Source organism: Oncorhynchus nerka, unplaced genomic scaffold (assembly GCF_034236695.1).
Source record: "Oncorhynchus nerka isolate Pitt River unplaced genomic scaffold, Oner_Uvic_2.0 unplaced_scaffold_1655, whole genome shotgun sequence".
NCBI lineage: Eukaryota > Metazoa > Chordata > Actinopteri > Salmoniformes > Salmonidae > Oncorhynchus > Oncorhynchus nerka.
The window spans coordinates 52133-73439 of NW_027039663.1; the positions used below are offsets into that span (position 1 = coordinate 52133).

Sequence of the window (21307 nt, forward strand, 5' to 3'; positions counted from 1 at the left end):
AACTCCTCTGAGGGAATGGCATCAAAACTATTACAGTCTTTATGTGCTACAGGGATCTTGTAACGTGATAAGAATTTCTTGTAATTTAGTAAAATACCCTTCTATTCATTCTTATTTCTATGTTTACCACTATAATAGGACGCTGCGCATGCGCGCATTGGCGTCATTTGTGGCTACAATGTGAAGCCTGGAAAATAACTGGCAGAAATGTGTAGGCGGGTAGGCTACTTGTTTCCTTAAATCCTGTTACTGAATATCGATAATCCGTAACTCCTTGTCCGTTGGTCCGGATTCTATCATGTGTGGTTATCTGTAGACCTACAGAAACCGTCTGAACCGAACTTTTCTCCAAACCGGCACCTTGGCTGTGGTAGACAGACAGCGCTCAAGACTCAAGACGCGCTTTCTCGTAGCCTAATATAGGAGTCGGTTTGGAGAAAAGTTCGGTTCAGACGGTTTCTATAAAGATATCCACACACAATCCGATCGGAAGGACAACGGATTATAGACATATATGCCTTCAGTAACAGGGTTTCCGGAAACAAGTAGGCTACCCCCCCCCCCCTAAAGAATTCACCTGTTCTTTTCCGGGCTCCGCATTGTAGCCACCTCCTGTAGGACGTAAACGCCCTGCATCCTATATAGGGCTATACTGCGCACAGATGAGGTATTTGTAAGTTATATTCTTCAAAAATCGTAGCCATTGAACAGTTATATTGCAGATTGTCGCCTACCTTATCGTTTACTCGTCTTTCTCTCTCCGCCTGAGTGGAGAATAGCAGGGTTCATCCTCATGTTATGTGGATCACTGGATGATAGTAATACCACCTGAAAGGATATTAGGAAACACATCAAACTAGACTGTATGCTAATGTTTTGGCATTTCCTATAGACAATTAAATCTACTAGTTGTCTGCTGCTACAGTGACCGTGTGTGTTTCCCTATACCTATTTTACTTTCACTTATACTTCCGTATATAAAAACTGTTTTGGGGGCGGTTCAGCAAGACGCAACGTTTTTGAACAGATATAAAATAACCGATGTAGGACAAACATGCCTCTGACATTTAGAAGGAATCACATCTATTTATGACATTTCTATCGGCAACATTCGACAGCGTTTGGCTCCTGAAAATAGTTTTTTTTGTAGTTGTCACCAGCAGGAATGCCGTTTCATACTTTCTTGGTGTGTATTCAATAGTGCAACATTTTTTGCAACTAGAATAAGCGTTTCTCACTTGACAAGTTCAGGTTAGTCCCTCCCTGTTTCTGATGGTTTAGTCAACATTAGATAACATGCCCCAGTTAGTTTAGTCCCGGGCAATGACTATCATTTCATTCATGCATTATGAATGAAGTCTGTCGCTTGGTCGGTCTATTAAAAGCTATAGGAGTTAGAATCTTAATGACGTGTAAACTATGATGTGGAACTTGTCTCTGGAGTTTCCAGGCTGCTTGCTGAATGATCTACAGCAGTGAGCAGTCAGTGGTCTGTTGTAGTCTGAGTCTGATGATATAACTTAGAACCTTCCGCAGTTTAACATCCAGTCTGTTCTAGAAGGACACTTCATGCGCTATTATAACACGTTCTAGTTTATAAAGTCTGAATGATCAGTTTTAGCTAAATTACAGTCCCTCCTCTGTTGCAGTTAGCCTGCCCAACACTATCAGGCTACGACATGGTTATTCATTTGGAGGCTAAGAAAGTATTTTGCGTGAGATATAAGAGGTGTGCCATGATCAGAGGGTGAAATGCGCGAATCACCGCCAATGGGTGAGAGAAAGCAGCTCTGTTATGACAGGTGTCGGGCATGTCTCACCACCAATGGGTGAGAGATATGACAGCTCTGTCTATGGTGATACAGGTGTGACAGGTGTCGGTAACTGCGCTCATGAGGGTTTTCTATTCTAAAAAATCAGTTGCCATTCAACAGGTGTAAATACTGCAGACTGTAGGTCTACCGTTCATAGTTGTTCGTCCTCTCTCCCTCTCCCGCCTGAGCGGACAGCGGAGACTCGGAGGTTTCATTCCGATGTGGATCAGTGGACCAGTGTGGCGTGAGCAGCAATAGTGGAATTTGCAGTTCGACTTCAAAATAAAAGTCCCCATTGTAACTGATGCAACCCTATAAATATAGTGACAAAATTCTGGGGCAGGGACGAGTTGGGGAACCCTGGTGTGGGCTGTATATAGTCTACATTCTCTAGAGAAACCCTGGTGTGGGCTGAATATAGGCTACATTCTCTAGAAAACCATGGTGTGGGCTGTATATACCTCAACTAGCCTTACCCCTGCAGAAACCCTGGTGTGCCCCTGTATATAACCTCCACATTGACTCAGTACTGGTATATGGCTATATATAGCCTCAACTAGCCTGTACCCCTGCACACTGACCCGGTACCGGTGCCCCTGTATATAACCTCCACATTGACTCAGTACTGGTATATGGCTGTATATAGCCTCACTGACCCGGTACGGTGCCCCTGTATATAACCTCCACACTGACCCGGTACCGGTGCCCCTGTATATAACCTCCACACTGACCCGGTACCGGTGCCCCCTGTAAATAGCCTCCACATTGACCCGGTACGGTGCCCCTGTATATAACCTCCACACTGACCCAGTACCGGTGCCCCTGTATATAACCTCCACATTGACTCAGTACTGGTATATGGCTGTATATTACCTCAACTAGCCTGTACCCCCACATTGACCAGTACTGGTATATGGCCGGTATCCCCTCAATAGCCTGTCCACACTGACTCAGTACCGGTGCCCCCTGTATATAGCCTCCACACTGACCGGTACCGGTGCCCCCTGTATATAGCCTCCACATTGACCCGGTACCGGTGCCCCCTGTATATAACCTCCACATTGACCCGGTACGGTGCCCCTGTATATAACCTCCACACTGACCCGGTACGGTGCCCCCTGTATATAGCCTCCACATTGACCCAGTACGGTGCCCCCTGTATATAACCTCCACACTGACCCGGTACCGGTGCCCCCAGTATATAGCCTCCACATTGACCCGGTACCGGTGCCCCCTGTATATAACCTCCACACTGACCCGGTACCGGTGCCCCCTGTATATAGCCTCGTTTTTGTTATTGTTTTACTTTTTATGTTAGTCTACTTGGTAAATTTTTTCTTCTTCTTGAACTGCACTGTTGGTTAAGGGCTTGTAAGTAAAGCATTTCACGGTAAAGTCTACACTTGTTGTATTCGGCGCATGTGACTAATAAAGTTTGATTTATTTGAATATGTAATTTAACTGGCATTTATAGGTAAAGACAACAAGTTAGAAGTTCTAAGTTTCCAGGAAATGGAACGTTCCAAAAGGAGATTCAGTTGATGTCATTGACCTAATATGGTGCTTCCTGGTAAATGGGTCCGGCTTTCCTGAGATCTGCCTATCAGAGGAGGAGATGTCTTCAACAAACAACTTTTACATCGTCATGAAAAGAAACACACTTGGGGTGGGATCGTTCATACCAGCAATAACTTGAAAGTGATTATTTAGTATTTACTAGTAATGATTTCAACCTTTAGAGAAAACACTGTGACAAACACCAATCATGTGCCTCATGGGACATTTATTAAAAATACAAAAACAAAATATTCATAAATGATTTAAAACGGTCAAAAAATGTAAACATTTGGGATGTTTTTCTGTTTTGATATCAGAAAAGACTTAAAACATTTTAAGTTTTGTTATATTTAGAAATAGACGAGTCCCAACACATTTAACAGTTGTCAGATGTGCTGTAGTGTTTCTAGCCTGAGCTAATTTACAACACCTGGTTGTTATGGAAACAAAAGGTACATCATCAACTGATAATCAAATCAAACTTTATTAGTCACATGAATACAGCTGTAGATCCTTACAGTGAAATGACGAATACAACAGGTGTAGAACCGTACAGTGAAATGCTTATTTACAAGCACTTAACCAACAATGCAGTTAAGAAAATACCACAATAAAAGTAAGAGATAAGAATAACAAATGATTAAAGAGCAGCAGTAAATAACAATAGCGAGGCTGTATACAGGGGGTACCGGTACAGAGTCAATGTGGAGGCTATATACAGGTGGTAGTGGTACAGAGTCAATGTGGAGGCTATATACAGGGGGTACCGGTACAGAGTCAATGTGGAGGCTGTATACAGGTGGTAGTGGTACAGAGTCAATGTGGAGGCTATATACAGGGGGTACCGGTACAGAGTCAATGTGGAGGCTATATACAGGGGGTACAGAGTCAATGTGGAGGCTGTATACAGGTGGTAGTGGTACAGAGTCAATGTGGAGGCTATATACAGGGGGTACCGGTACAGAGTCAATGTGGAGGCTATATACAGGGGGTACCGGTACAGAGTCAATGTGGAGACTATATACAGGGGGTACCGGTACAGAGTCAATGTGGAGGCTATATACAGGTGGTAGTGGTACAGAGTCAATGTGGAGGCTATATACAGGGGGTACCGGTACAGAGTCAATGTGGAGACTATATACAGGGGGTACCGGTACAGAGTCAATGTGGAGGCTGTATACAGGTGGTAGTGGTACAGAGTCAATGTGGAGGCTATATACAGGGTACCGGTACAGAGTCAATGTGGAGGCTATATACAGGGGGTACCGGTACAGAGTCAATGTGGAGACTATATACAGGGGGTACCGGTACAGAGTCAATGTGGAGGCTATATACAGGGGGTAGTGGTACAGAGTCAATGTGGAGGCTATATACAGGGTACCGGTACAGAGTCAATGTGGAGACTATATACATGGGGTACTGGTACAGAGTCAATGTGGAGACTATATACATGGGGTACTGGTACAGAGTCAATGTGGAGACTATATACATGGGGTACTGGTACAGAGTCAATGTGGAGACTATATACAGGGGGTACTGGTACAGAGTCAATGTGGAGGCTATATACAGGGGGTACCGGTACAGAGTCAATGTGGAGACTATATACAGGGGGTACCGGTACAGAGTCAATGTGGAGACTATATACAGGGGGTACTGGTACAGAGTCAATGTGGAGGCTATATACAGGGGGTACTGGTACAGAGTCAATGTGCGGTTAGTAGGGAGATATTTATGTAATTGAGGTTTTCAACCTCACACTTTGGGCTGGATGTTTCAATATGTAGTTAATTCATGCATAATCACTGTGTAAACTGTGCCGCGCCATTTCCCCTCCATTTCCCCTCCATTTCCCCCTCCATTTCACCTCCATTTCCCTCCATTTCACCTCCATTTCCCCCTCCATTTCCCCTCCATTTCACCTCCATTTCCCCCTCCATTTCCCCTCCATTTCACCTCCATTTCCCCCTCCATTTCCCCTCCATTTCCCCCTCCATTTCACCTCCATTTCCCCCTCCATTTCCCCCTCCATTTCCCCCTCCATTTCCCCTCCACATGGGCAATTAGAGTTCTATCTCATGAGCTTCAGCCACTCGTATTTGAGTGACAGCTAGCAAGAAGCCAGCCCAGGGTTATCCAATGAGGTTGCAGGGCGGGCCTTAGCAGAGAGAGAGATGACGTGGTGAACATATGTGATGTAGTACAACATTTTCAGGGACCACTTTTGACTTGTGAGTGTTACTATCAGCACTACTGGCTAAAAAGTACACAACAAGTAGCAGAGAATCTCTTTAGTGAGTCTGTTGACTGTAGTTTATACATGATCGGACTGTTCCAGCTGGAAAAAACTGTTTGTTGTGTGTCTTTTGTATTAAAATGTTCCATCAGTTTATGTTCCACATCAAAGAGTTATTATACAACATTATCTTCACCAGATGTCAAAGCTCTTGTCTGTCAGGAAGGGTCTTCTGCCCTGGATTCAGCCTTCTCTTCCTGGACTAAGACCTGATGTTGTTTCACCAGATGTCAAACCTCTTGTCTGTCAGGAAGGGTCTTCTGTCCTGGATTCAGCCTTCTCTTCCTGGACTAAGACCTGATGTTGTTTCACCAGATGTCAAACCTCTTGTCTGTCAGGAAGGGTCTTCTGTCCTGGATTCAGCCTTCTCTTCCTGGACTAAGACCTGATGTTGTTTCACCAGATGTCAAACCTCTTGTCTGTCAGGAAGGGTCTTCTGTCCTGGATTCAGCCTTCTCTTCCTGGACTAAGACCTGATGTTGTTTCACCAGATGTCAAAGCTCTTGTCTGTCAGGAAGGGTCTTCTGTCCTGGATTCAGCCTTCTCTTCCTGGACTAAGACCTGATGTTGTTTCACCAGATGTCAAAGCTCTTGTCTGTCAGGAAGGGTCTTCTGTCCTGGATTCAGCCTTCTCTTCCTGGACTAAGACCTGATGTTGTTTCACCAGATGTCAAAGACCTCTTGTCTGTCAGGAAGGGTCTTCTGTCCTGGATTCAGCCTTCTCTTCCTGGACTAAGACCTGATGTTGTTTCACCAGATGTCAAACCTCTTGTCTGTCAGGAAGGGTCTTCTGCCCTGGTTTCAGCCTTCTCTTCCTGGACTAAGACCTGATGTTGTTTCACCAGATGTCAAAGCTCTTGTCTGTCAGGAAGGGTCTTCTGCCCTGGTTTCTGCCTTCTTCTTCCTGGACTAAGACCTGATAAGTTGTTTCACCAGATGTCAAACCTCTTGTCTGTCAGGAAGGGTCTTCTGTCCTGGATTCAGCATTCTCTTCCTGAACTAAGACCTGCTGTTGTTTCACCAGATCTCAAACCTCTTGTCTGTCAGGAAGGGTCTTCTGTCCTGGATTCTGTTGTTGAAGAGTCTACAAAACATGATTATTATGAATCTCCATCCTCCAACAGTTGCCCCCAGAAACAGACACACCCATATAATCTCACACACACACACACGCTCTGCTCACCGTCACACACACCCTTACCGTATGGTGTGTATTGAAGTGTTGGTAGAGACCAGTTGGAGAAATCTGTCAGTCAGAGCATCAGTGATGTCATTGTGGCTCAGGCTGAGAGAGAGAGAGAGAGAGAGGGAGAGACGGAGAGACAGAGATGAAGAGACAGAGATGGAGAGACAGAGAGACAGAGATGGAGAGACAGAGAAAGAGAGATAGAGAGATAGAGAGACAGAGATGGAGAGACAGAGATGGAGAGATAGAGAGACAGAGATGGAGAGATAGAGAGACAGAGATGGAGAGATAGAGAGACAGATGGAGAGATAGAGAGACAGAGACAGAGAGACAGAGATGGAGAGATAGAGAGACAGAGATGGAGAGATAGAGAGACAGAGATGGAGAGATAGAGAGACAGAGAGACAGAGATGGAGAGATAGAGAGATGGAGAGATAGAGAGACAGAGACAGAGAGACAGAGATGGAGAGATAGAGAGACAGAGATGGAGAGATAGAGAGACAGAGATGGAGAGATAGAGAGACAGAGATGGAGAGATAGAGAGACAGAGACAGAGAGATAGAGAGAGAGAGAACAGAGATGGAGAGATAGAGAGACAGAGATGGAGAGATAGAGAGACAGAGACAGAGAGATAGAGAGAGAGAGAACGAGTGATCAGACATTTGTCATCTAGTGTCTTTCACACACACACACACACACACACACACACACACACACACACACACACACACACACACACACACACACACACACACACACACACACACACAGTGAAAGCCACTCACTCCAGGACTTGTACTTTATGCAGGTGTGTGATCAGGGGCTGTAGCTGGTGATCTGTGAGTTGACAGTGGCTGAGGTCCAGTTCTGACAGACCCTCTGAGTGTTCCAGAACCAGGGCCAGAGATCCACAGGCATTCTGGTCCAGCCTGGTCTCACTGAGGTCCAGCTCCCCATCCAGGGCTCTGCACAGGGACTCTGCGTGCCTCAGCAGCCCCTCTTCAATCCCCTCACACACAAGGTCCAGCAGCTGAAGTAACAGATTTTTGCTGGGACTGAGAGGACAAGAAGCAGAGACAACATTATGACACAGAGTAGGTTTAACTCCTACTGATAAACTAGTTGGTCAAATGTTTGTAATTGTGTCTCTAACCTCAGCTTGACAATATGCAGGCTGGGAAGCAGCTCCCTCAGTGCTCTGTCCTCCACCTTACAGTCTCTTAGGATGAGCTGGACCTGGTTCTGAACCAGCTGGGTGCCGTGTTGGTTCTGCTTCAGAACAGAGTTGATGGCCCTGCAGTGGTCAGTAGTCAGACACAGAGCCTCCCCTGGGTCCTGAGCTGACAGGTCCACAGAGGAGGAGCAGGACAAGTCCAGCCTGTGTTGCAGAGACCTGAGCAGCCATACTGCTGTTGGTGGTGATGATGGTGCCCCCTGCTGGACCTGAGAGGCAGCACAGCACTGGAGGAAACTCAGCAGTAACCTCCTGTCAACACTACAGAGAGACAGAGAGAGACTTACTTACACACCATCACACATTAAAACACTGATAAACACACTACAACTCTGTTTATCAGGTCAACTCCCAGGTGTTCACCTTCAATTTCACTCCTAGCTGAGGTTAAGGTTAGTACATTACACTAAGGTTAGGGTTAGAGGTTAAATCAGTCAGGAAGTGGAAAGCCTCATAGTTCTATCCATTCTAGCAGGGTCAACGAGTGCCAACTAAACCTGAGTTGGGAGACTCTGTCCAGAAGAGGCAGGATGCTCTCTATCTCCCCCGGTGGTATGGAGGTCCACAGCAGGTTGACTTTGACTTGGTGGCTGTGCTGCAGGGTAAAAAACAGAGCGGAACAGTCCACTCTGTCCAGCTCTCTGCTGTTCAGGTTGATCCAATGGTCTGAAGACCTCAACAAACTGGACACACAGTCACTGTCTCTACTGTCATAGATCTGTCTGATGGTGGACTTTACAAAGCTGGAACTGAACCTGAACAAACATGGAGAAAGGATTGTTGTGGTTACGTCAAGGTTTTATAAAGGATAAGTCACATAGTAACAACTGGCCTGGATAGAACATTAATAATTAAAGACTATAAATATGGAATCAAGATCTTCCACCTCTTGAATAAAACCCTAATGATATTACAGAGGAAAACTCAGAACAACATGTCACTGGATACAAATAGTTATTTTATTATTTCTAGAAAGTCTGAACAGAGAAAGAAGTTCTCTCACCTCTTGAGAGTAACCCTTCCCAGAAAGGGGAGAAGATCTGAGCTGTTCTTCTCTAGGAGCCGGTTCTTCCTGAGGTCCACAGTGATGTTGTGGGTTGAATGCTGCAGTAGAGAGAGAAGCACTTCCCAGTCCAGCCTGCAGGAGGTCAGGTCTCCACCAACCTTCTCCAGGAACCACTGAGTCAAGTCCTTGTCCTGAGCTTCATACACAACTACAGCCAGCTGCTGCAGAGTGTCTGAGTTCAGTCTAGGAGGTTGGAACATACAGGCAGTCAGAAATATGAAGAAAAACACACGAATGACGTTACTATTTCTACTTTTAAAAAACATCAGCTTCAGACTGACCTGAGAGAGAGAGGTCCCTGGTGACACAGCAGTGTGATGAGAGAGTGACCCTGGATGCAGAAGTCAGTCAGGTCCAGACACTGAACTCTCCAGAGTCTCAGCAGGGACGCCACACTACTCAGAGCCCTGGATAACACTCTCTCTGGTGGCTGGCTGCTCTTTAGGACCAGGGAGAGTTCTGGGACAATCAGTGGAGTAGAACCTCTCCCTGTCCTCCTAACCAGTCTGGACAGTTTCACAGCCATATCCACACTCAGCCTGGAATGAAAAGACAAAATGCAAGTCACTTGAAACAGAGAAACCTTGTCAGATAAATACTCAGTAGGAGAATCAACTATTCAATAGACCTGTAAAAGCTGTCTTCCTGAACATACCTGAGCTTGTGGAGCTTTGACTCATGTCTCAAAAGAAGTGCGGCTCCTTGGAGAGAGATCTTGCTGGGGGTGAGAGTGAGGTCCACTCTGGAGGCACAGAGACCCAGGACTCTCCCCACAGACCTGCAGGTTTTCCTGGGTAACACTCCTCCCAGTGACAGGGTAGAGCCCAAGGCCTGGAGAAGAGAGGCCAACTGCTGGTCCTCCTCTCTGGACCTCACAGGGATGGACTCACACAGAGTCTGGAAGAACCTGTCATCATCACAGCTGAAACAGCAGAACATGGGGGACATCAAATCAGACATTTAGGAGACAGTGACGTCCAAAAGTATGGGGACAGTGACACATTGTTTGTTGTTTTGGCTCTGTAGTCCAGCACTTTCTAAACGGTGAAAATGCCCTGACATTAAAGCTGACAGACTGACCTTTAACCTCAGTCAGTGAATCATACCAAAGTGTACAGAGACAAAATAACAAATGTGTCCATGTCCCAATACTTTGACCTCACTGTACATGAAGACCTGCCTGTCATATGGAAATATAATACCATGTCACAGAGAAAGTTACATAATATACAAGACATTTTGGTTTTATAGATTAGATATTCTGAATATAAACGTTCAGATTCTTAAAGGTAAACAAGGTTTCTAAAAGACAAATGCATCACATAATTAAGATAAATTAACAATATTTGACTAAACTCCATAATATCGGTGTTACTAACACAACAGCAACATTTGTTATGTTTTGAAAAATATATGAATAAAAAAAACAAATGTATGACATTTAGTAACATTTGAAATCTTGGTATAAATGTTACTAGCATCACATAATCACTAACCACCACACATGTTCAGACTCACCTCAGCTCCGAGATGTAGGGCAGACACTGAAGGAAACTCCTCACTTCACTCTCTTCATCTGACCAGCCCTTCAGCTCTACTGGTTTCTTCTCTGGTTGGAGTTTCAGCACTTCTAGGAGGAGGGAGGCCTTTCTCTCTGAGAGGTCTATGGACCAGACTGCAGGAGCTGACTGGTAAACTGGCTGTAATGCTGGAAGGAAACTCCTGCCTGTTTGAGTCTCATAGTCCTTCACATGTGAGTACAGATCCAGCAGGAAATCACTCTGTTTAGAATTGTCTACATGGCGATAAGGAAAGGTTCTGTAAGTACACACTGATGATACCAGATTCAGTGTCTTCTCTCCTGTCTGCTCCTCCCACTCTGCTGCTTGAGACAGGAGATCCACCAGGAACTTGATCTGCTTTGAGGGATCAGACCACCATGGACAGAAACTGCAACAAGCACAGTAACAGCTGATTCAGAATGGATGAACACATGAAACCAGTCATAGATAAAGATATACCAGTCAGAAAGGAGACTCTCTGGGGGGCAGTTTGATAGTGGTGATGCTGCACAACTTTGGTTTATTTTCCCTCTTCCATGTCTCTCTTTCTCTCTTTCCTTTCTCATCCTCTCTTCCCCATCTCTCTCTCTCTTCCCTCTCTCTCTCTCATCCCTCTCTTTCTCGCCTCTCTCTCTCATCCATCTCTTCTCCTTCTTCCCTCTCTCTCTTCTCTCCCTTCCATCTCCTCTCTCCCCCCTCTCCCCCTCCCTCTCTCTCTCTCCAGGACTTTACACTGCAGCAGACTTTATTATAGTTTTCAATGCTCTTCCCTTTGAGGTTCAGCGTGGCTGGACAATCATTGCCCTGCCAGACGTATTTGGGTTGACATTTTAGTTAAAGGGAGGTTTCTTGCCAGTTTATTGTGTCTTGTTATTTGAACTGTATATATGTGGTACTAATGACATGTGGCCCAGAAGATTGTGGACATTTTAAGGCCTTTGTTTGTCTATGACCCCCCCCCACCATTCATACCCTCTGCACTCCTCCACTGGGAGGTAATACAGATTACTGCAAATCCTCTCCTGTTGATGACTGGGTTCTTTCTTGTAAATTGTTTCTATGAAGTTGCCGTTAAATTGCTCTGCCATCATTATTGTATGAGATATTATTGGTGGGGTTCCCCCTGTGCTGTGATGGGTGTTTTATATGGTGAGTCTTATCTTTTCTCTCCACTGTCTATCTGGCTAACAGGCTACACTCTAGACAGTCTCTTCTGCTGATGTGTGTGTGTCTGGTAGTGGGTATCTCTCTATCCTACTCTTTTCCTTTCTGCAGGGTTAATACCTGTCTCGCACCCCAACAAAATCTTTACCTTTACCCCTCTCTAACAATACTGCTACAAGATTTACCAACACTTGAAGTTTTATATGTCAAATGTTTCTACAAGATAATAACCACTAGCATCACATGATCACTAACCACCACACATGTTCAGACTCACCTCAGCTGTGAGATGTAGGACAGACACTGAAGGAAACTCCTCACTTCACTCTCTTCATCTGAACAGCCCTTCAGCTCTACTGGTTTCTTCTCTGGTTGGAGTTTCAGCACTTCTAGGAGGAGGGAGGCCTTTCTCTCTGAGAGGTCTATGGACCAGACTGCAGGCCTGGCTGACTGGTAAACTGGCTGTAATGCTGGAAGGACACTCCTGCCTGTTTGAGTCTCATAGTCCTTCACATGTGAGTACAGATCCAGCAGGAAATCACTCTGTTTAGAATTGTCTACATGGCGATAAGGAAAGGTTCTGTAAGTACACACTGATGATACCAGATTCAGTGTCTTCTCTCCTGTCTGCTCCTCCCACTCTGCTGCTTGAGACAGGAGATCCACCAGGAACTTGATCTGCTTTGAGGGATCAGACCACCATGGACAGAAACTGCAACAAGGACAGTAACAGCTGATTCAGACATGGATGAACACATGAAACCAGTCATAGATAAAGATATATGAAGTAGTTATACACTTACATAATGTGATTTGGTTTAATTTTGATTTGATTTTAGAAACATTCACATGATTTATCTATGACATTTAGTAATGCAACATTATTTATCTGTGACATTTAGTAATGCAACATTATCTATCTGTGACATTTAGTAATGCAACATTAGTTATGTCAGGAAATGGGCTGATAAATGTTCCCAGATTCACCAACATGTGTAGTTTTATACGGAGCCTTCACCGTGTGCTGCCACTTTGCATCAGCAGTCAGAAAGGAGACTCTCTGGGGGCAGTTTGATAGTGGTGATGCTGCACAACTCTGGTTTATTTTCCCTCTTCCATGTCTCTCTTTCTCTCTTTCCTTTCTCATCCTCTCTTCCCCATCTCTCTCTCTCGTCCCTCTCTCTCTCTCTCTCATCCCTCTCTTTCTCGCCTCTCTCTCTCATCCCTCTCTCTTCCCTCTCTCTCTCTCCAGGACTTTACACAGCAGCAGACTTTATCATTGTTTTCAATGCTCTTCCCTTTGAGGTTCAGCGTGGCTGGACTATCATTGCCCTGCCAGACGTATTTGGGTTGACATTTTAGTTAAAGGGAGGTTTCTTGCCAGTTTATTGTGTCTTGTTATTTGAACTGTATATATGTGGTACTAATGACATGTGGCCCAGAAGATTGTGGACATTTTAAGGCCTTTGTTTGTCTATGACCCCCCCCCACCATTCATACCCTCTGCACTCCTCCACTGGGAGGTAATACAGATTACTGCAAATCCTCTCATGTTGATGACTGGGTTCATTCTTGTAAATTGTTTCTATGAAGTTGCCGTTAAATTGCTCTGCCATCATTATTGTATGAGGTATTATTGGTGGGGTTCCCCCTGTGCTGTGATGGGTGTTTTATATGGTGAGTCTTATCTTTTCTCTCCACTGGCTATCTGGCTAACAGGCTACAGTCTAGACAGTCTCTTCTGCTGATGTGTGTGTGTCTGGTAGTGGGTATCTCTCTATCCTACTCTTTTCCTTTCTGCAGGGTTAATACCTGCCTGGCACCCCAACAAAATCTTTACCTTTACACCTCTCTAACAATACTGCTACAAGATTTACCAACACTTTAAGTTTTATATGTCAAATGTTTCTACAAGACAATAACAAGTAGCATCACATGTTCAGACTCACCTCAGCTGTGAGATGTAGGGCAGACACTGAAGGAAACTCCTCACTTCACTGTCTTCATCTGACCAGCCATTCAGCTCTACTGGTTTCTTCTCTGGTTGGAGTTTCAACACTTCTAGGAGGAGGGAGGCCTTTCTCTCTGAGAGGTCTATGAACCAGACTGCAGGAGATGACAAGTAAACTGTCTGTAATGCTGGAAGGAAACTCCTGCCTGTTTGAGTCTCATAGTCCTTCACATGTGAGTACAGATCCAACAGGAAATCACATTGATATTCCTTACTCTCATCATCATCATCACAGAAGGGAAAGGTTCTGTAAGTCCACACTGATGATACCAGCTTCAGTGTCTTCTCTCCTGTCTGCTCCTCCCAGTCTGCTGCTTGAGACAGGAGATCCACCAGGAACTTGATCAGCTTTGAGGGATCAGACCAGTCTGGAGAGAAACTGCAACAAGGACAGTAACAGCTGATTCAGACATGGATGAACACATGAAACCAGTCATAGATGAAGATATATGAAGTAGTTATAGATTTACATAATGTGATTTGGTTTAATTTTGATTTGATTTTAGAAACATTCACATTATCTATGACATTTAGTAATGCAACATTATTTATCTGTGACATTTAGTAATGCAACATTAGTTATGTCAGGAAATGGGCTGATAAATGTTCCCAGATTCACCAACATGTGTATTTTTATACGGAGCCTTCACCGTGTGCTGCCACTTTGCATCAGCAGTCAGAAAGGAGACTCTCTGGGGGCAGTTTGATAGTGGTGATGCTGCACAACTCTTCTTTATTTTCTCTCTTCCCTCATCCCTATTCCCTCTCATCCTTGCATCCCCCTCTCTCTCTCTCTCATCCCTCTCTTTCTCTTACCTCTCTCTCTCATCCCTCTCTTTCTCGCCTCTCTCTCTCATCCCTCTCTCTTCCCTCTCTCATCCCTCTCTCTCTCTCTCCAGGACTTTACACAGCAGCAGACTTTATCATTGTTTTCAATGCTCTTCCCTTTGAGGTTCAGCGTGGATGGACTATCATTGCCCTGCCAGACGTATTTGGGTTGACATTTTAGTTAAAGGGAGGTTTCTTGCCAGTTTATTGTGTCTTGTTATTTGAACTGTATATATGTGGTACTAATGACATGTGGCCCAGAAGATTGTGGACATTTTAAGGCCTTTGTTTGTCTATGACCCCCCACCATTCATACCCTCTGCACTCCTCCACTGGGAGGTAATACAGATTACTGCAAATCCTCTCATGTTGATGACTGGGTTCATTCTTGTAAATTGTTTCTATGAAGCTGCCGTTAAATTGCTCTGCCATCATTATTGTATGAGGTATTATTGGTGGGGTTCCCCCTGTGCTGTGATGGGTGTTTTATATGGTGAGTCTTATCTTTTCTCTCCACTGGCTATCTGGCTAACAGGCTACAGTCTCTTCTGCTGATGTGTGTGTGTCTGGTAGTGGGTATCTCTCTATCCTACTCTTTTCCTTTCTGCAGGGTTAATACCTGCCTGGCACCCCAACAAAATCTTTACCTTTACACCTCTCTAACAATACAATACAAGATTTACCAACACTTGAAGTTTTATATGTCAAATGTTTCTACAAGACAATAACAAGTAGCATCACATGTTCAGACTCACCTCAGCTGTGAGATGTAGGGCAGACACTGAAGGAAACTCCTCACTTCACTGTCTTCATCTGACCAGCCCTTCAGCTCTACTGGTTTCTTCTCTGGTTGGAGTTTCAGCACTTCTAGGAGGAGGGAGGCCTTTCTCTCTGAGAGGTCTATGAACCAGACTGCAGGAGATGACAAGTAAACTGTCTGTAATGCTGGAAGGAAACTCCTGCCTGTTTGAGTCTCATAGTCCTTCACATGTGAGTACAGATCCAACAGGAAATCACATGGCTGAAAGCGATATACTTCAGACAGCAACAACACTTTCTCTACAGTTGTTTGTATGGATCCTCTCTCATGGAGAGCTGCTTGAAGACACAGATTCAGTAGGAATGTCTTCTCTCTCTTTGTCCTCTCCTCAGGGGATCTTCTCTGATCATGTGGAGGAGTAAAACTGCAAGAACAGTTGAACAACAAATAGATGAATACGTGAGAGATATGATATGCATTTCTGATGGTCACATTATGGAGGGTAAAATACAATGACCATCTTTCTAAACTCATCATCCACTTCAATTGTTCCTTAATTAAAATCCTGACCACAAAGATTGCATATTTTCCAAACAGTATGTTTCTGTTTAGTTTGTTAAGTTACTGCAGAAATCTACAGGCTTCCTCTATAAGACAACTACAATCTCTGAACTGTACTGATCCAACTCACCTCAGCTGTGAGATGTAGGGCAGACACTGAAGGAAACTCCTCACTTCACTCTCTTCATCTGACCAGCCCTTCAGCTCTACTGGTTTCTTCTCTGGTTGGAGTTTCAGCACTTCTAGGAGGAGGGAGGCCTTTCTCTCTGAGAGGTCTATGGACCAGATAGCAGGACTGGCTGACTGGTAAACTGGCTGTAATGCTGGAAGGACACTCCTGCCTGTTTGAGTCTCATAGTCCTTCACATGTGAGTACAGATCCAGCAGGAAATCACATGGCTGATTGGATATACTTTAGACCATCAACACTTTCTCTACAGGTGTTTGTATGGATCCTGCTCATGGAGAGCTGCTTAATGACACAGATTCAGTAGGAATGTCTTCTCCTCTTTGTCCAAACTCCTCAGGGGATCTTCTCTGATCCTGTGGAGGAGTAAAACTGCAAGAACAGTTGAACAACAAATAAACAACCTGAATGAGAATGATAGCACAATGGTGACATAGAAAATACAATGACCATCTTTCTTAAACTCATCATCCACTTCAATTGGCCTTAAAATCATGACAGAAAGACTGCATAATTTTCCATGGCAGAATGTGTATAAATTATTAGAGTTAATGGATAAACAGCATCATTTTAAAGGGAAACCAGGGACAGATAACTACAATATGAAATGTCTGAAAAACACTAACCTCAGCTGTGAGATGTAGGGCAGACACTGAAGGAAACTCCTCACTTCACTCTCTTCATCTGACCAGCCTTTCAGCTCTACTGGTTTCTTCTCTGGTTGGAGTTTCAGCACTTCCAGGAGGAGGGAGGCCTTTCTCTCTGAGAGGTCTATGGACCAGACTGCAGGAGCTGACTGGTAAACTGTCTGTAATGCTGGAAGGACACTCCTGCCTGTTTGAGTCTCATAGTCCTTCACATGTGAGTACAGATCCAGCAGGAAATCACATTTCTGAAAGCGATATACTTTAGACAGCAACAACACTTTCTCTACAGTTGTTTGTATGGTTCCTCTCTCATGGAGAGCTGCTTGAAGACACAGATTCAGTAGGAATGTCTTCTCTCTCTTTCTTGTCTCTATATTATCCTTCAGTAGAGGAAATCTGAACAGACATTTTAAAACAGAGATGATAAACAGGTGAGTGACGAGGACTGATATGAGTAACAGGGTTGGGGAACTGAAAACTAATAGCACCACATGACTCAATCTTTTAAAACAATACAACTATGAATTGGAATTTTAGAGTTTCTACAGCTTCTTCATATGTTAATGTATTAACAAGATAAAGACAGTGTAAAACATGAATACTATCTACACCAGGTCAGTGATATATGGACTCTTGTTGGATAAACTCACTCACCTCAGCTGTGAGATGTAGGACAGACACTGAAGGAAAATCCTCACTTCACTCTCTTCATCTGACCAGCCCTTCAGCTCTACTGGTTTCTTCTCTGGTTGGAGTTTCAGCACTTCTAGGAGGAGGGAGGCCTTTCTCTCTGAGAGGTCTATGGACCAGACTGCAGGACTGGCTAACTGGTAAACTGTCTGTAATGCTGGAAGGACACTCTTGCCTGTTTGAGTCTCATAGTCCTTCACATGTGAGTACAGATCCAACAGGAAATCACTCTGTTTATAATTGTCTCCATGGCAATAAGGAAAGGTGCTGTAAGTCCACACTGATGATACCAGCTTCAGTGTCTTCTCTCCTGTCTGCTCCTCCCACTCTGCTGCTTGAGACAGGAGATCCACCAGGAACTTGATCTGCTTTGAGGGATCAGACCTCCGTGGACAGAAACTGCAACAAGGACAGTAACAGCTGATTCAGACATGGATGAACACATGAAACCAGTCATAGATAAAGATATATGAAGTAGTTATACACTTACATAATGTGATTTGGTATAATTTTGATTTGATTTTAGAAACATTCACATTATCTATGACATTTAGTAATGCAACATTATTTATCTGTGACATTTAGTAATGCAACATTAGTTATGTCAGGAAATGGGCTGATAAATGTTCCCAGATTCACCAACATGTGTAGTTTTATACGGAGCCTTCACCGTGTGCTGCCACTTTGCATCAGCAGTCAGAAAGGAGACTCTCTGGGGGGCAGTTTGATAGTGGTGATGCTGCACAACTCTGGTTTATTTTCCCTCTTCCCTCTCTCTCTCTTACCACTCTCTATTTCTCTTCCTCCTCTCTCTCTTTCCTCCCCTCTCTCTTCCCTTTCTCTCCCTCTCTCTCGTCCCTCTCTCTCTCTCGTCCCTCTCTCTCTCTCTCGTCCCTCTCTCTCTCGTCCCTCTCTCTCTCGTCCCTCTCTCTCTCTCGTCCTCTCGTCCTCTCTCTCTCTCGTCCCTCTCTCTCTCGTCCCTCTCTCTCTCTCTCTCTCTCTCTCTCTCTCTCGTCCCTCCTCTCTCTCCTCCCTCTCTCTCTCTCTCTCTCTCTCTCTCTCGTCCCTCTCTCTCGTCCTTCCCTCTCCCTCTCTCTCTCGTCCTTCCCTCTCCCTCTCTCTCTCTCTCGTCCATCTCTCAATTCAATTCAATTCAAGGGCTTTATTGGCATGGGAAACGTGTTAACATTGCCAAAGCAAGTGACCTAGATAATGGATAAAGTGAAATAAACAATAAAAATGAATAGTAAACATTACACATACAGAAGTCTCTCTCTCGTCCCTCTCTCTCTCTGTCGTCCCTCTCTCTCTCTCTCGTCCCTCTCTCGTCCTTCTCTCTCTCTCTCTCCCTCTCTCGTCCCTCTCTCTCTCTCTCTCCTCTGTCTTCCTCTCCTCTCCTCTCTCCCTCACCCATCTCTCTCTCTCTCTCCCCTCTATCTCTCTCTCCAGGACTTTACACAGCAGCAGACTTTATTATAGTTTTCAATGCTCTTCCCTTTGAGGTTCAGCATCGCTGGACTATCATTGCCCTGCCAGACATATTTGGGTTGACATTTTAGTTAAAGGGAGGTTTCTTGCCCGTGTATTGTGTCTTGTTATTTGAACTGTATATATGTGGTACTAATGGCATGTGGCCCAGAAGATTGTGGACATTTTAAGGCCTTTGTTTGTCTATGACCCCCCACCATTCATACCCTCTGCACACCTCCACTGGGAGGTAATACAGATTACTGCAAATCCTCTCCTGTTGATGACTGGGTTCTTTCTTGTAAATTGTTTCCATGAAGTTGCCGTTAAATTGCTCTGCCATCATTATTGTATGAGGTATTATTGGTGGGGTTCCCCCTGTGCTGTGATGGGTGTTTTATATGGTGAGTCTTATCTTTTCTCTCCACTGGCTATCTGGCTAACAGGCTACAGTCTCTTCTGCTGATGTGTGTGTGTCTGGTAGTGGGTCTCTCTCTATCCTACTCTTTTCCTTTCTGCAGGGTTAATACCTGCCTGGCGCCCCAACAAAATCTCTACCTTTACCCCTCTCTAACAATACTGCTACAAGATTTACCAACACTTGAAGTTTAATATGTCAAATGTTTCTACAAGATAATAACAACTAGCATCACATGTTCAGACTCACCACAGCTGTGAGATGTGGGACAGACACTGAAGGAAACTCCTCACTTCACTCTCTTCATCTGACCAGCCCTTCAGCTCTACTGGTTTCTTCTCTGGTTGGAGTTTCAGCACTTCTAGGAGGAGGGAGGCCTTTCTCTCTGAGAGGTCTATGGACCAGACTGCAGGAGCTGACTGGTAAACTGGCTGTAATGCTGGAAGGAAACTCCTGCCTGTTTGAGTCTCATAGTCCTTCACATGTGAGTACAGATCCAACAGGAAATCACTCTGTTTATAATTGTCTCCACTGAGAAAAGGAAAGGTGCTGTAAGAACACACTGATGATACCAGCTTCAGTGTCTTCTCTCCTGTCTGCTCCTCCCACTCTGCTGCTTGAGACAGGAGATCCACCAGGAACTTGATCTGCTTTGAGGGATCAGGCCACCATGGATGGAAACTGCAACAAGGACAGTAACAGATGATCCAGACACTGTGTGATGTGTACAACATCTATTTAAACTAGTAAACACAAAACTCTGATATTAGTTCAAACTGACCTGAGGATAAACAAGGGACAAAATTAACATGTTGAAACATGTAGACATTATTAGGGTATTGTTCATAAACATGAGAAAACATTACTATGTAAACACACTCACCTCAGCTGTGAGATGTAGGGCAGACACTGAAGGAAACTCCTCACTTCACTCTCTTCATCTGACCAGTTCTTCAGCTCTACTGGTTTCTTCTCTGGTTGGAGTTTCAGCACTTCTAGGAGGAGGGAGCCCGTTCTCTCTGAGAGGTCTATGGACCAGACTGCAGGAGATGACTGGTAAACTGGCTGTAATGCTGGAAGGAAACTCCTGCCTGTTTGAGTCTCATAGTCCTTCACATGTGAGTACAGATCCAGCAGGAAATCACATGGCTGATAGTGATATACTTCAGACAGTGACAACACTTTCTCTACAGTTGTTTGTATGGATCCTCTCTCATGGAGAGCTGCTTGAAGACACAGATTCAGTAGGAATGTCTTCTCTCTCTTTGTCCTCTCCTCAGGGGATCTTCTCTGATCCTGTGGAGGAATAAATCTGCAAGAACAGTTTAACAACAAATAGATGAATACGTGAGAGATATGATATGCATTTCTAATGGTGACATAAAATACAATAACCATCTTTCTTAAACTCATTCACTTCAATTGTGCCTTAAAATCATGACTAGAAAGACTGCATATTTTCCAAACAGTATGTGTATATTTAATTATTAAGTTACTGCAGAAATATACAAACTTCCTCTCTAAAGGGAAATACAGGGACAGACAACTACAACCCCTGAACTGTACTGATCCAACTCACCTCAGCTGTGAGATGTAGGACAGACAAGGAAGGAAACTCCTCACTTCACTCTCTTCATCTGACCAGCCCTTCAGCTCTACTGGTTTCTTCTCTGGTTGGAGTTTCAGCACTTCTAGGAGGAGGGAGGCCTTTCTCTCTGAGAGGTCTATGAACCAGACTGCAGGAGATGACAAGTAAACTGTCTGTAATGCTGGAAGGACACTCCTGCCTGTTTGAGTCTCATAGTCCTTCACATGTGAGTACAGATCCAGCAGGAAATCACATTTCTGATTGTGATATACTT

General features: G+C 44.4%; 1 protein-coding gene across 1 annotated transcript; it reads right to left on the reverse strand.

Annotated features, from left to right (window-relative positions):
- Positions 1-6581: 6581 nt before the first annotated feature.
- Positions 6582-20179, reverse strand: LOC115119063 (uncharacterized). The gene is made up of 17 exons (XM_065015146.1): positions 19695-20179; positions 17525-17959; positions 16850-17266; positions 16167-16448; positions 15471-15899; positions 14103-14266; positions 13826-13982; positions 12154-12588; positions 10669-11100; positions 9806-10072; positions 9432-9689; positions 9088-9333; positions 8582-8839; positions 8004-8345; positions 7636-7905; positions 6866-6949; positions 6582-6748 (listed from the first exon to the last, which is right to left on the reverse strand). Exons 1-17 carry the CDS (start codon positions 20177-20179, stop codon positions 6682-6684), a joined length of 5028 nt encoding a protein of 1675 aa, XP_064871218.1. The 3' UTR covers positions 6582-6681.
- Between the last annotated feature and the right edge of the window lie 1128 nt (positions 20180-21307).

Bases quoted from the DNA above. Each gene is read 5' to 3' on its own strand.
- LOC115119063 (XM_065015146.1), bottom strand. From the start codon at position 20,179: ATGTTGTACACATCACACAGTGTCTGGATCATCTGTTACTGTCCTTGT. The intron at 14,267-15,470 runs GTGAGTCTGAAC...TCCTTGTTGCAG, and splicing joins CCCTACATCTCACAGCTGAG to TTTCTCTCCAGACTGGTCTG. The intron at 8,840-9,087 runs GTGAGAGAACTT...ATGTTTGTTCAG, and splicing joins GGAAGGGTTACTCTCAAGAG to GTTCAGTTCCAGCTTTGTAA.